This window comes from Poromitra crassiceps, assembly GCF_964638095.1.
Source record: "Poromitra crassiceps genome assembly, chromosome: 9".
NCBI lineage: Eukaryota > Metazoa > Chordata > Actinopteri > Beryciformes > Melamphaidae > Poromitra > Poromitra crassiceps.
Genome location: NC_139630.1, coordinates 42,938,248 through 42,954,130, shown reverse-complemented (window position 1 = coordinate 42,954,130; position 15,883 = coordinate 42,938,248). Strand labels below are relative to the sequence as shown.

Here is a 15,883-nt window from a genome sequence, read left to right as displayed (position 1 = left end):
TCTGATCTCAGACAGGATGTGTTCTTTGCACACTGACTGGACCCACCAATCTGACTTGCTGGTGATTTATTGATTGTATTGGTGGGTTCAGTTATGCACAGCCTCAAACTAAATATTTGATAAGCGTTCAGCTCTCAAGCATGTTCAATGCCTGTAATCATCACAATGTACGGCAAATGCAACAGTAAAATAAGCCTAAATTCCTGTATTACCAATGATAAAGATTACAGGGGCCAATAAGAAACAATGTGTCATATTGAGGTTGTCTGAGATTTCCAAAGTCTATTCTAATCTAATCTATATAATTGGCCGGCCTTTACAACAACAAAAGCAATGGTTATCATATTTTCTTGTGTTAAAGAGATGAGGGTGTTGCTGCTGTTACTGGATGCAAATGCTGAAAAGTCTTTTAATGTGAGCCCCCAGTCACCACCGACCACAGCGCTCTTAAGTCTGTGGTCCGTGGGTGTATTATCTTAAGTTTGCGGTCCGTGGGTGTGTTGTGTTATCTCTTCCGACGCATGCAGTCTGTGGTCCGTGGGTGTGTTTTCTCTTAAGGTCCCAATTCGTGCAGCTGTAACCTCTTAAAAACGTGTGTCTCTGGTCCATAAAACATGATTCTGGATTAATTTGTCGAAAATATAGCAACCCCCTTTGTTGTGATGAGTTGTCACTTCCTCATCTCGTTGCGTCCCAAGAATGGTCTGTTTCTATAATATATTCAGAACTAACAGTTCCCATTGGCCGCTGAGGGAGAGCCTGCCCCCACGCCAATCAGATTAGCGTCTGTGGACCAGCACGCTAGGTTGTGTCCACAACTAACGCTATCGCTAACTTAACGTTGCTACGCTAAAGAGGACATCTCAAAATGCCTAGACTTACCGAATGCACCTCCGCAGTTGCTGGATCACGTACAGTTGGCGTCGCTCCAGCTAGAAGTGTTAATTTTGTGGCTATAGACAAAATGGTGCAGGTAGCTTGTGTGAGAGAGACCCGCGCAGTATGCGTGAGGAAGCTCGTGACGTCCTGATACCCCGTCTGGGAAACAGAGCGTTTGGGGGTGTGGCTTGAAGGAGACTGCAGGGGGAAGCTGGATAGGGACAAATCCAACTGTGGCAGTTCTGAGGTTGTGACCACTCATTACAGGGAGGGCTGACAGCAGTATATATGCATTTACAAGTAAAAACAGCTTTTGCACGGAATGGGACCTTTAAGTCTGCGGTCCGTGGGTGTGTTATCTCTTCCGACGCATGCAGTCTGCGGTCCATGGGTGTGTTATCTCTTAAGTCTGCGGTCCGTGGGTGTGTTAAGTCTGCGGTCCGTGGGTGTGTTAAGTCTGCGGTCCGTGGGTGTGTTAAGTCTGCAGTCCGTGGGTGTGTTATCTCTTAAGTCTGCGGTCCGTGGGTGTGTTAAGTCCGTGGGTGTGTTATCTCTTCCAACGCATGCCGTCGTTGGAATATGTTTCCTCATATAGGGGAAATAGGAAAGATGGAGTATTTAGAACAGAACCGTTGCCACAGATGGCGGAATTACTCGTGGGAGAAGGAGAACACTCCAGATGGTGATCTTTGTACAGAGCATGCAAAAAATATATAATTTTCCCTCTCTCTACAGTCTACACCATCTTTTAACTCTGATCGTTTTACCTCCACTCCAAAGGAAAACTCACTGGTATAGAACGTGGGACTCAGCTCAATTTGGTACTCGATGACGTTGAACCTTTTTGATTCATTCTTTCTTCTAACGAAGCTTATGTGCGTTTTTGTAGGTTATCTGCGAATGTGATGTTTCAGGTTTATCCTTTTGCATATTATGTTTGACCCTGTGTGCTTCAAATCAGCTTCAGTATCTTCAGAGTACGTAGGTGTTAGGTCTTATCTGCAGACCATTTACCTTGAGATTTCCTCTTACGTTTTTCCCTGTGTTGATTTGTGCTTAGCATGTACATCCCCAGACACATCTTTTGTACCTAAACAAAAACCCTATAGAATCCACACACAATGTCAATCCTCAACACACTTTAACAATAAGTCTGCATTGGAGCAAAGAGCTGTTATGCAAATGAGACTATTTGTGTGAAAAACCTTATCAAAGGACTCATCTTGATGCTTGCCCTCCCGGCGGGAAGCCAAGCAGATTTCCAGTGGGTGTTGTTTTTATATTTATATATATATATATATAATTTATATGTATGCATTTTATGATGCCTAGTGTGTACATTTTCACGAGCCGTAATGTAATATTAATGGTTGTGCAGAGATTGCAGGTGTACTTGTCATGATTCTCTATGGCCACTCATGACTCATTACTACAGTAGGGAGGTTATAAATGTTCACACATATTTCTCAAATGGAAGGTTCAAGTAATTGATCTGATCTAATAAGAGGTCCAAGTCAATCTGATATGGAAAATTATGTTAAAACCAATAGCTCATTGTATTGTACCATACACCTATTTGGCAATTTATTCCAAAGAAATCACAAAAACTATGTTTTATTGTATTTTATATCAAAGGCTCATCACGTTTACTTCATGGAAAGCAGAAGATCTTTAGCAGTGACCTCATTGTGTACCAGGAAGCAAATTCCAATTAATAAATCAACAGATTTTTGGCCCTGCCCCTCTACAGTACCCTTCCTATCAAATAAAACAGTCTCTCTCTTCCCTAACTGATATTTCATTGGTTTACCCTTTTGAAGTTAAATCCCACAACAGGAAACCCATCACGTTAAGGCTTTCAAAATGTCGTTTCATTGGGACTTTAAACACTAAGATGAGTGACATAAACTTCAACTGGAATTTTGTAGGATTCTACCGTGCAAGTGTCAGTTCCTTGAAGAAGATTACAGTTTAAAATCTTAAGAAAACCATAGCGCCATCCTTTTGAGTCTTTCTGCACTTCCTCGTGTCTATTTTGCAGTTTGTTCTGACAGTCACAGCCTCTGAATTTCTAACCTGAGACGGTTGGCAATTTATATTCAATGGAACATCATCAAAAATGAAATTAGTTGGAAGGGAGATGTGTGCCTGAACGCAAGGTCAGAATTGAAGGTCTGTTTTGCACTTCAATAAAGAAGCCCTGGTTTGTTATTTTGCACTTATTGACAAGACAATTGCTAATGAAAGAGAGAGTGTACCGGCGGCACTTTTCCATTTAGGAATCAAGCTGAAGGTCAGCTGTTTGTTGAATCAGGATTGGCTGCTCATCAGTTTGTTGCTAGGGGTTTGAAGGGTTAGGGTCAAGCTGAAGGTAACATGTTTGTTAGTGTCGCTGGCCAGCCTCCCCTCCCTACCCTGAGAGAAGTCTGGCGCCGCAGGTCTCCATAGTGGGATTGCGATGGGCGGCGCTTAGCGGCAGTCCCCTTGGAAAATAGTTTCCAACAATCCAACTTGCCGTTTTCAGCGTGTAGCAACGAGCTAGCTGCTAGCGTGTACTGTAGGTTTCTCCTGTTAGCTTGCTAGCTAGTTAGCGTTGTTGTTTTCACTGAGGCGGCAGGGCACTATTTACAGCGACACACAGGGAGGAGGGAGCGGAAGCCGCTCTGATTGACATGGTCGGAGGCTGAGCCAATGACAGAGTTTGGAATAAGCCCGGGAGCGGATATCCGGCAGCCACTGAAATAGTCGCTCCATTGGGGAGCAGCTGTAGAGCAGGGGAGGGCTTATCCCAGTTGCCTGTTTCCGTCGCTGGCCAGCGAGACTACATGTTTGTTGAATCAGGATTGGCTGCTCATCAGTTTGTTGCTCAGGGTTTGAAGGCAATATTTTCCTCTGGTAGAACATGTGGCTTACATATTTTAGCAGCAAGTAAAAAGCCTCAACACTGATCACTGCAGATCCCCAGGGCAGTGGATGCTCAGTGGGTTACCGTTCATGAATGTGTGGAGGTGTAGATACAATGTTTTACCACATTGAATACACTCACAAACCATACTAATTTGGCCATATTTTTTTGTATTCTCTGTTTTTATCCAGCTATTTTCTGGACTAGTTTAATCAACAGTTGTGCAGTACTTGATGATGATCACTAGCCAGCTGCTGCTATTTTGCCTTTTTTGTTGTTGTTGCCTGAATGAAGTCATCTCATTATTGTTGTGATGGTTGTAGGGTTTTCATCTTTGTTTATCTGACATGCAGCATAACTAGTCGTATTGAAGAATGTTCCTGTCTACGCCCACGCTCTCATAAGAAAAGATGTACTTGGAGTAGAAAGACATGCCCTCTTTCCCCGCTCTCTAGCTGACAGTAGTGAATAGACGTCGTGCAGAGTGCTGGTTTCAAAGGCGCGCGAAGGCCGCCTCCTACATGGAGGGTTCCGCCGGGGACGACAAAGAACGACACCCAGCACTTGCATTTACACAAAGGCAAAGTCAACCTACCCTTGACTCAGCCAATTTATAAAGCAAAGTTTGTCTCCCTCCCCAATTTGCAAGCTTTTTCAATTCACGGCAATGCACACACAGTACACAAAGATTTGGTCGTAGCAGAACGTGAGTAGCATCACTCAATATTAATCTGTACTGTGGTCTGTGTCGTTCCGTTAGGGTTGTGTCAACACTTTGGCTCTGATGCCAATATCACAATATAAACTCACATATCACAATATAAACTGTGTTTTAACTTGTGTTTTAATTTGTTCTAAGTAACTTTGTATTTATTTTATCCCCCTACCCCCTATCCCTCAAAAGGCTGTGCCTTCTGCCAGGTCGCCATTGTAAATAGGAATTTGTTCTTAATGACTTACGTTAAATAAAGGTTAAATAAAAATAAATAAAATAAAATCACCTTTGGTACCACGGTATCAATACCATATTGATACGAGGGAAATCACTCAAAACCAAGAATTTCCTATAAAAAGGAACATATCCTCCAAAACAAAATATGCAACACACACAATCAAAGATAAGAGATAAAGTTAAAAAAGAAGCTTGTAAGCTCTTCCTCAGTCTGCCTCTTGCAAGCGTGAAACGTGTTGCATAGTATGATACTGTATATATGTATGATATAAGCGTTTTGAGTTCATTTATGCTATGTGATCACATCGTGATGTCCATATGATTAGTACGTGACATATGATTAGTGTGAACACTAACTAGCTGCATAGAAATACATTTTCTCACAAGTTCAGAACACCTCAGGGCTCATCTAGACCTCTTCAATCTGGAATATTCAGGTCTGTTGCTATCCAAAGTGAAGGACTTTCCCATAGCTTCATGTCTTTAGAATTTTTTTTTGATTATGCAACATGAGGTCATATTTATTTATTTTTTATTTATTTTTATCCCCCCCGCCACCCCGCTATATCGATTCCCCCCCACCCCTAGTAGCATGTGGGAGGATCACTCTATTCCCACCAGTTTCTTACCGCCATGACCAGGCGCCCCGACTGGCTAGAGGAGGCGCTAGTGCAGCGACCAGGACACATACCCTCAATCCGGCTTCCCACCCGCAGACACAGCCAATCGTGCCTGTATGGACGCCCGACCAAGCTGGAGGTAACAAGGGGGGCGCGAACATGCGACCCTCGTGTTGGTAGACAGGGAATCTACCGCTACACTACCCGGACACCCAGGTCATATTTATTTTGTATATTTGTACATACATTGTACATTTTGTTATATTTACTACTGTTTATTTTATGCTATGTGTGTTCTGTGAGCGAGCTACTGTAACTTGTCCCAATTTCCCCCCGGGGATCATTAAAGTCTTTCTGATTCTGATTCTGATTCTACGTCAATTTCGGACGAAAAATACGGACTTGATGTGCAAAAGCCTGAAGAGATGATTGCTGAATCAAGAATAACCTTCAGAGAATAATTGCTTTAAACCTAAAGAATGACAACCTTAGCCTTTATACTCATGTTGAAGTATGTAGAAATGCGACGAATTTCATGGGCAGCCAATCAGAGTGACGTTGACCCTGAATTGCTTAAAAAACCTTTGAAACATTTGGGTGTCAGACTGCAAGGCCATGCCAAAGACCTTGGTGCCATTTCAGCAAGGCCAACAGCTTGCCAAACGGAGGCGCCAGGTGTCGTGGGTGTATACGTGTGTACGAGCCTCGATTAGATTTGAAGAGCCGTTTTTTTTCTTCTTTCTGACGGAGGTGATTCGATGTCGTGCCGTGGGAGGAGGGGTGGCTGACGGCAGGAGCCCCACATTTGTCATGTTACTCGGGAGTTAGCTTTGCTGTTACTGGGCAACATGAGACGGATTCTGCTCATCTGTTCCCGCCTCCACGCTCCATGCCTTCACATGGCTCGTGCTCCAGTATACTCGCTTCACGTCCTGCTATGTGTCACACATGCATTGCATGGATAGTCGCCATAGCGATGGAGGGAAGCATGTTGCTCACTATGTGATAAGTTGAGACACGGCAAAACACGGTAGTGGTATGAAAAATGTAATGATGCTAATCACTCTGCACACTATTTTCAGCCCATAATTAGATTTCCAGACCTGTTCTTATCGTCTTACCATGCGGTTTACAGTACCAATCTTACAATCAGTTCATTTCAAATGTAGTCCTCTTTACCTATCTCTTATTTTTTATGTCAAGAATGTATCTGCATTTATTGTGTGAACAAAAGAGCTTAATTTTTAACTTAGGATCAATTCAGTTCCATTATTTGGTGCTCTCCAGATAGTTAACTGTGTGCCCTAATGGCACCTACTTTGTATGAGAGTGCTCAGTATGAGAGTGACTGTGAATTAAAAATTCTGTTCCACTCAAAAATTACTCAACCATTGAGTTTGCAGTGTTATGGGCTTGTGGAAAGGAAAAAACACATCATAGTAGCATCATCAACCCTGTTACATGAAAGCAAAATGAATGTGGCTTCTTCCTGAACAAATTGCCCATGTTGTGAAGTGTTTGGGCATTCACTGATAATTGATGCTTGGCTCTCCCTGCAGCCGTACAAGCCCGGGAGATGTGATGAAATCCTCAAGTGGAAACCCCCCAGCCTAAACTCTGTCGACTTCCGCCTCCAGATCACCAAAGTCGGAGGAGAAGGGTGAGTCACTGTTGCCAGGGAAACGCTCTGCCTGATGATTCTGATAACACCTATTATTTTGTGACACATTGGAGTACTTTTCGAGACATTGGCACACCCATGTACAGCTTGTGTGTGTGTGTGTGTGTGTGTGTGTGTGTGTGTGTGTGTGTGTGTGTGTGTGTGTGTGTGTGTGTGTGTGTGTGTGTGTGTGTGTGTCTCCGCCATTCGCTTTTGAAGCATGTTTTGCGGCTAAGAGAAAAACATTGAATTTCTATGACATTAGCCTTCCCTTCCTGTTTTATCCAATTTTTTTTAACACATTGCTTATTTTCGCCTCGGGGTCCAATTCTATTTAACAGCGGCATGGCCTTTTTATTGCTACAACATGGATATTAGAGGTAGTTATATTAGAGGTGCTACAAGCACACAAAAGTACATTTCTGTCACCATGCTCCCCTAAATGCTCTTTGCCTCCGGTGCTGGGAAAAGTTGCAGTATGGATTTCCTTTTATTTGCCTGCCTATATGTGCAAATAAAAATGCTGCCATTCCTCTTAGCTCTCAATTTACGTTTGTTGTGATCCTCCGCAAATAAATTATTCAGATCCACCGGTTCTCATCCTAAGCCTCATCTTGGCAAACATTAAAATTCAGCATTTCTATCCAATTAGTGAAGACAATGGGTTTAGTGCAAGTAATTAAGGGCTTTGGAAGTTATGTATTTGAGGTAACTCTTCTTCTTGTAGAAATGATGTTGGTAAGTGGACAAAATCATGGTTAATCACAGGTAGAATACATTTGTCTTATTTTATTTATTTCATCACAGGTAGAATACATTTGTCTTATTTTATTTATTTCATCACAGGTAGAATACATTTCTTATTTTATTTATTTAATCACAGGTAGAATACATTTCTTATTTTATTTATTTCATCACAGGTAGAATACATTTGTGGGTTAGAGAACTTATTTGGCCATTTGCATCCAACATGCAGTTTTGTTCTTTTCTTCTAAGAGCATGCACATCTGTGTGGTGGCCTGCAGAAACCCTTCACATCTCACATGTCACTGCTGCACATTGTTCAAGCCAAAGAAGGTTGAAAATGAGTTTTGTGGGTATTTTGAGTGATTTGTTTACTTTCATCTCCGTCATGGTGAATAATTATTTTTCATAAAACAAAAGGAAAAGTATTTATATTTTTGGTGGAATGCACTCTAGAAAATACCACGTTGTCGAATGTTTAAAGCCATTTTTACTTTTAGACGCATAAGAGATTCAAATACTCATTTGATCTGAGAGAGCTATCTCAGTCATTCAAAAAGTTATAAATATGGGACAGTTTCTAATTTATGGAAATGTCAAAAAGTGAAAATGTCAAATTCCCACCATGTGAAGGGTTTTTGCAGAGCACCACTCACTCTTTGCTGTGATGTGTGCTGTGTTTGTGAGGCAGGCAGCAACACAGACTCGGGGCATTGCTCCACTGAGGGCAAATGGATCAGTAGTAGTGGCCACGCTTGGTGGACATGCTGCCTCTGCCTCCTAGGTGACTGCCCTGGCGCTGTAGCCATCAGCCTGCCGCCAGCCACACATGACTCACACTACTCTACAGCCAGCCAGCTCCTTTGTGTGGGAGAGCACAGGCGCTCATTGTTGCCCTGTGACTGACAATGTTCTGATATTTCCCAGAAAGACAAATTGGCTGGTGTAGTGGTGTAGTGCAGGGTATACGCGGGTATACGGTGTATACCCACTTATTGTTCAGACGGCTTTGCGTATACACACGTCTACTGGGAGATTCCACCAGGAAGCGCTGTGTGGCTGCGAGGCGGCTGCCAGAGCTGGTCGCAGCCTGTCTAGTGAATGCCTGTGTCCAAGCAGTACAGAGCAGATCAAGCTAGGCAGAAATTCATGACAGAGTAGCAAAATAAAACATCCTGTCAATTTTCAAAATAAAACCTGTTACTTACTGTATGTCATGGGACAGTCACAAATTGAGGGGGGGGAGCAATTTGTCAGCAGGACACCGCAAGAGCCTGCTTTCAATATAATATATATCCCTCAATTACTTGAATGCTTCCATTATTTTTGGCAGCTATAGGTTCCAATGAACGTAGTCTGTTTGAAATTCTTGTGTCAATGAACTAATTCAGTAATGTTCTGCAAACAAGCAAACAAGTGTTTTTTCATGATAGATAGAGTACTTTATTAATCCCCTGGGGGAAATTCTTGTGTTACAGCAGAAGCCAATGTCAGTGGGCAGCCCACACGATAGATCATTCTTGAGCACGTCTCTGTGCACCACAGAGAGGCATATAGCCTCGAAAGCTTTATTACCGTCACTCAAAACGAGGCGAGCACAGAGGCAGAGGCATGTTATTGGATGGCAGGCGGAGGCAGAGGCATGTTATTGGCTGGCAGGCGGAGGCAAAGGCATGTTATTGGCTGGCAGGCGAAGGCAGAGGCATGTTATTGGCTGACAGGCGGGGTGGAGACGTGGGAAAGGAGACTAGAGCAAGATGGAGAAGAAGCAATAGCTGAAAACATGCCAGTGCCCCTCCCAAGTGTGGAAATGAACAAGGTCTCTAGAACTGTATAGACCCACTTGAATTATGGATGAATTGAGACGGCGTCGTATCTGAAGAGGTTACAGCTAATTGGTACATCATCACTCATTTAAGGTGCACAGTGATTTGAAGGCCCATGAAAACACCTGCTGAATGGTAATGCCTATAGTGCCTGAGCGGCTGGATTGGCTCTGTAGAGAAAGGCATCACAGTAACCACATGCTTGTTTTGTTTCTATTTTAAAATCCACCTGAAATTACAAATCATGCATTGTTAAAAACAAAAACAAAAAATAATTCCATCCATTTTTCATTGTAAATTTTTTATAAATTTGTTAGTTTGTTCAACTAACTAACATTAGCTGACAGCAGGCGCAACAATCACTAATGAAAACATGAGGTCACGTACACTGTACGTGACCGCAAAACTGAATTACTGTACGTCGTATAGTAATTCAGTTTTCTCAATACAGTTAACATTAAGCATTTTCAAGCGGTATAAAGCAACTTACTGGTTTGCTGCAAACTTGTCATCCACTCTGAGCAATCATCCACTCTGAGCAATCATATGCCAGATACGGCATCCATTTTTTCTCTCTCTCTGTCTTTGGGAAGTTTATGCAACAAGCTGTCATTGCTACAGCCTGAAACCGAATGCACAAATGTGCAGATTGACATTCTGCAGTAAAGCTATCTCTCAGGTGGTTGTTACCTCTGCGGTTGCTAGCTGATGAGAGACACCACCTGACAAAGTTATTAGTTATGCATAGGGGAAGGCTATGATTGGCTGTACAGTATGTATTAACCACGGAATATATATGGATGACATAAACTGAGAGGGGTGACGGCCTCCTGAGTTTGAAAAACAATAAAATATTTGTTTTATTTTGAATGTTGAATTTCATTTCATTTCAACTGTGAATAGGGAATAGAGTTTGTATTACTGTCGCAAAGATTTACTGTTTTAAATCCAGCATGACTTAATAGGATCCCCATTACCTGTTGCCATAGCAATCTGGTCGTCTTCCTGGGGACTGTTGATGTAAAAACACCTAAGTTAGAGCTCTTATATTGAATGTTAACAGGTTCTCCTCCTTCACTGCATTGCCATTAGAATGCAGCTCAGCAGCACAGCACACACGGTGTTCATTATTAGAATGCAGCTCAGCAGCACAGCACACACGGTGTTCATTATTAGAATGCAGCTCAGCAGCACAGCACACACGGTGTTCACTTACCTACAGAGTCGAAAGATTCACGCCATTATCGAGATAATGCATGGCAGCAGGGAGCAAAATAAATATATAATTTAATGTCAGTAGCACGATACAAACAAGTGGTATTTAACCTTTAATAAGGTTAAATTTAACCTTTTATAAGTTGCTGAGCAGGTTTCAGGTGAGAAGAATATTGGACATGGTCTTCTGTATGGACACAATGCTTTCTGTGCTCTGTCCTCCTCTTGGCACTTTATGTCATTATGGCACATGATCACAGGAATCTGTTGCCTGAACTCATCCTTGTGTTTTATGTAATTTAAGCTCGAATTGTTCCACTGTTTGATGCGTTTCAGAGGTCCGTTATAATTATTTGGCATGTGTTCACAAGTGTCAATTTAAAATTAATTTGCAGCGTGCAGCACATGAATGGATATGTAAATTATTTTATAAATTGTTCAGCTGTGCAGCAGCGTGATGCTAGAAATATGGTGACATTTAACACTATCTTGACGGTTCTTTTTAAAAACAAAGAACATCTCATCCCTAAGATTCTGTTTTTGTCAACATTAAGTGCTTTAAACATCTCTCATTTAACTCATCTGTACCTAACTTAAGGGAATAATTGATGTTCCAGAGCATTTTAAGGCAGCGGGAAGCTGTCGGTTACACTTGAACATCAAATAACACATTCAGATTAGCGCAGAACATCAGCTTAGCGTCACAAACACAGGCGGGAAATTGAAGTGACTCTTGCGCAACAAAATAATCCGTTTTCTCTCCCAACTCGAATTCATTTTCTCATGAGGAGACTGACAACATCAATCCTCATCTGTTTTAGACATCGGATCTCCGTGACGTTTTCCACTTATTTTTGGAAGACGGTGTCAGCATCAGTAGTTCTTCTTGATTGCGCGCTCCATACATGTAGGTTTGGAGCTAGTGTGCAAAATACCTGGCAGACAACTTGCCAGTCCAAAATAATAATGGATGCCCGTTCTGCGACAGGGGGAAGGAGCTTGTTGCTGTGAACTCATAGCACCACGCTTCAGTTGTGTCGCACGGCTGATTGGCTCCCCTAATGTGTACCGCTGCTTCCTTCCTGCCTGCCTGTCCCAGCCATCATTACACAGGAGGGGGTGGAGAGGACCATCTCTCATCAAAACCCCCAAAGGCGCCGAATGAGGGGCAGAATGAGGGGCAGAATGAGGGACATAAGACGTGACCGAGCAACACGGCTCTCATCGACATCGCTCTCTTTAGCTCCCCTGCTGCGGTTTAGCCGTCAATTTGGCTCCTCTTATTTCCCACCTAACAGTTGTTCTTATCAGCTTAAGTAATGTGAAGCCAGCGGACAGTGTCCTCCAGCATAACAGTGGGAAAAGGCTGCGGCGGCATGCAAAGTATCTGGAAATAACCATTTTGAGAGAGGGGGGGTGTTTTAGTGGAAGGGGGTAAGGGAGAAGCATGCGATTAAGGCCATCTGTGGGGCGTGATCTCTCTGGGCTGACATCTGTGGGGCGTGATCTCTCTGGGCTGAGATCTGTGGGGCGTGATCTCTCTGGGATGAGATCTGTGGGGCGTGATCTCTCTGGGCTGAGATCTGTGGGGCGTGATCTCTCTGAGCTGAGATCTGTGGGGCGTGATCTCTCTGGGATGAGATCTGTGGGGCGTGATCTCTCTGAGCTGAGATCTGTGGGGCGTGATCTCTCTCGGCTGATATCTGTGGGGCGTGATCTCTCTGGGCTGAGATCTGTGGGGCGTGATCTCTGAGCTGAGATCTGTGGGGCGTGATCTCTCTGGGATGAGATATGTGGGGCGTGATCTCTCTGAGCTGAGCTCTGTGGGGCGTGATCTCTCTGGGATGAGATCTGTGGGGCGTGATCTCTCTGGGCTGAGATCTGTGGGGCGTGATCTCTCTGGGATGAGATCTGTGGGGCGTGATCTCTCTGAGCTGAGATCTGTGGGGCGTGATCTCTCTGAGCTGAGATCTGTGGGGCGTGATCTCTCTGGGCTGAGATGCAAATGCTGCATGGACACATGGAGGCGAGAGACGCACACATACAATCACACACAGACACTCTGGGACATGCACACCTGAGTTTCCTCGGGTACTCACCACGCAATGAAATAATAACCCAAAATGCTGAGAAACGCTCTTTTTTTTACAGACAAACAGACAAAGAGTAACCGAACTAACAGAGTATGACTGAAGTTACTTGCTTGTTTGTGTACAGCGCGTGCACTGTGTACAGGCAAACAAGGAAGTAACTTGAGTTCATCTTTGTTTAGTTCTCGGTGTGTGGATTTACTACGAAAATGACGTTTCACGTAACTATGGATTATTATTTCATCGTGTGGCGAGTACCAGAGTCACAACATGTACATAAAGGTTTTTGGCGCTGTTAGAATGTGTGTTTTTGGTGACTTTGAACAGCTGTACCGTTTCCTCCAATTCATTGGCGATACTAAGTAACTGGACGACTGTAGCTCACTGTATACTTGTATACTGTACGGAGAGTGACGGTAAAGGCATTGTGTATCTTGGTTAGGGATGTCAATTTTCGGTTAATTTCACTTTCGATTAACCGACGCTAATAATCGATTAACCTATCGGTTAATTCATAATTTTTTAATATTAAAAAAAAAAAAAAAAAAAAAAAAAATTGTGTCTATTTACTCAATGAACTCATGCCCAAACAAGGCGTGTCTATTTAGATGCTGAAATGTTAATGCTTTTTGTGTTAGAATTTCTAACACAAAAAGCATTAACAAGCATTAACAAAAAGCATCAACATTTCAACACAAATTCTTTTTGTGTTAGAATTTCTAACACAAAAAGCATTAACATTTCAGCATCTAAATAGACACGCCTTGTTTGGGCATGAGCTCATTGAGTAAATAGACCAAAAAAAAAAAAAAAAAAAAAATTTTTTTTTTTTTTTTTTTTTTTTTTTTTTAAATATTAACTGATAGACCGACAGCAATAACCGAACAACGACGTTAGCGACGGTTAATCGATTAACGGTTAACCGTTGACATCCCTAATCTTGGTTATGTATGGGCGATATGGCAAATGGGCGAAACTCCCAAAAAGTTGGCATATCCCTTTTAAGATGGGAAGTTTCTGTAATATGGCCCCAGAAGTGCTCGGAGAGCTGCAATCTCACACGTCTGCCATTCACTTAGGAGCCAGGAAATGGAAGCAGTGCAGTGTTTTTGGTCAAATATATTCAGCACATCTTGTGTGGAGACTCTGTAACGCTGCGGGTGTTAACCAGGCTCTTCTGTCTTTGCAGGATCGTCCCTCACATTGTCGGCTTGCTGTACGTCGGCAGCTATGACAGGCCCTTTGCACAGATGAAGGTGAGACAATCAATCTAGATGTGTTGCTAAATTCATGCTTGCACCCCCCCTCCCCATTCTCCTTCAGCAACGATGCAAGGCTTTTTGTCTTTTTTAAACAGCAATTGAAAAGAGTTGAAAGGAACCCGCTGACCTTTTGAGCAAATGAGCTTCTTGATCAACAGGTTCTGTTGTGCGACAGGAAGATTAGCAGCGGTTTCATCTGTGTCTTTTTAGCGCACTTCAGTGCTTTTCTGCCTTCCAGATGAATAATGGGGTGTCTGGGTACTGTGTAGGAGGTAAAAGCACTCCCTTACCGCCAAGGAGACCCGGCTACTTCCGGCTTGGTCAGATGTTCACAGACACAATTGGCCGTGTCTGCAGGTGGGAAGCCAGTGGGGTATGTAGCGCCGCCTCTGGTCGGTTGGGGCGCCTGTTCGGGGCGGGGGGGGGGAGGAACTTGTGGGAATAGCGTGACCCTCCAACGCGCTACGTCCTGCCCATGAAACTCCTGTGCTAGTCTATTCACCTTATGTAGCCACGCCCATTTGACCCGGTTGTGTGGTCATGTGACGACTTCCGGCTAAAAAGAAAAAGAAAAAGAAAATGGCTGGCTGCTCCAATATCATCTAACTCTGAATTAACTAATAATTTTGCCAATTGTATGTAACATACCAAATAAAAGCAAACGGCAATGTCTAAGAATGCAACGCCATGTAACTGGCTCGTTAAGTCTCACATTCCAGGGAATTACGTTAACGTCTGCGGTTCTTATAGGCTCGAGCTGCGCTCGGAGGAGAGAAAACTATCTGAAGCTTTCTTTGTTGGAGTCCAGGTATGTTTTACAAGAAAGTGCTCGTCATTGTCGACGATAACGTTATCTGACCTGGCTAACAGTGGTTACTCGCTTGCTTGCTGTGTACCGAGCTCAAAGTAGTAGGCCACGTTCTTTGTTTTACCCCCTGCACTGTCCGCTGCAAAAACAACTCTCTTCTTCATGACATTCTTTCATATTTCGCGCCGTGACCGCCGGAAGTGTTAACACGACCCGGAAGAATTTGGCCCACCCCCGCGTCTGAACATAAGGTGAATAACTCTCCCCAGATTGGCAGAGGGGGTGGAGCAACGACCCGGACGTCAGGGGAATTGGCCAAGAACTAATGGGGAGAAAATTGGTGATATAAAAAACTAATAAGGTGTATACTTCAAGCAGGAAGGACTAGAATGAAAGTTCAACTTGTTAATAAAAACAACATGATGAATGTTTGGCGTAGCTCCATGATGCACTCCTCCTGCGATCAAGTGAGTTGGGTATACTATGCATACTGTAGGATAGGATTGGAACGGATTTGTAATAATTAAGTTTATTCAAATATATAAATGTTTATATTCTGATTTTTTTTCCTCCCCTTAAATGAAGCAATTACTCTGTCAGTACAATCACTACATTAACATAGCTTTTAAGGCTTGATGATTAAATGTTATATTTGTTCTCTTTCTGTTTAGTTTTGATTGATTTTAGCTTCTGAGGGAGAGGGAGAGGGAGCTAGATGTGTGTTGAGATTCAGCTTGAGGGATTCTATGTGTGACATTGATTGTGTGCACATTCAGAGTCATGCTGTGTGTGATCACTTGTGTAATAATCAGACTGACACAACTCAAACATTGCCAACATCCCATTAGTTACACATGTAGTGCCACTAGTATGGACTATCCACAAGGGCTTAGTGTGCATCAGCCCACCAGCAGCCACAGCC

General features: G+C 43.1%; 1 protein-coding gene across 2 annotated transcripts in view; it reads left to right on the top strand.

Annotated features, from left to right (window-relative positions):
* Positions 1–15,883, top strand: part of LOC310782495 (mRNA-capping enzyme-like) — a 118,131-nt gene that overhangs the window by 87,669 nt on the left and 14,579 nt on the right. For both annotated transcript variants that reach the window (XM_083643168.1, XM_083643169.1), the window contains 2 exons: positions 6,916–7,016; positions 14,081–14,147. In XM_083643168.1, coding sequence (XP_083499294.1) covers positions 6,916–7,016; positions 14,081–14,147 — 168 coding nt within the window. The remainder of the gene's footprint in view (positions 1–6,915; positions 7,017–14,080; positions 14,148–15,883) is intronic.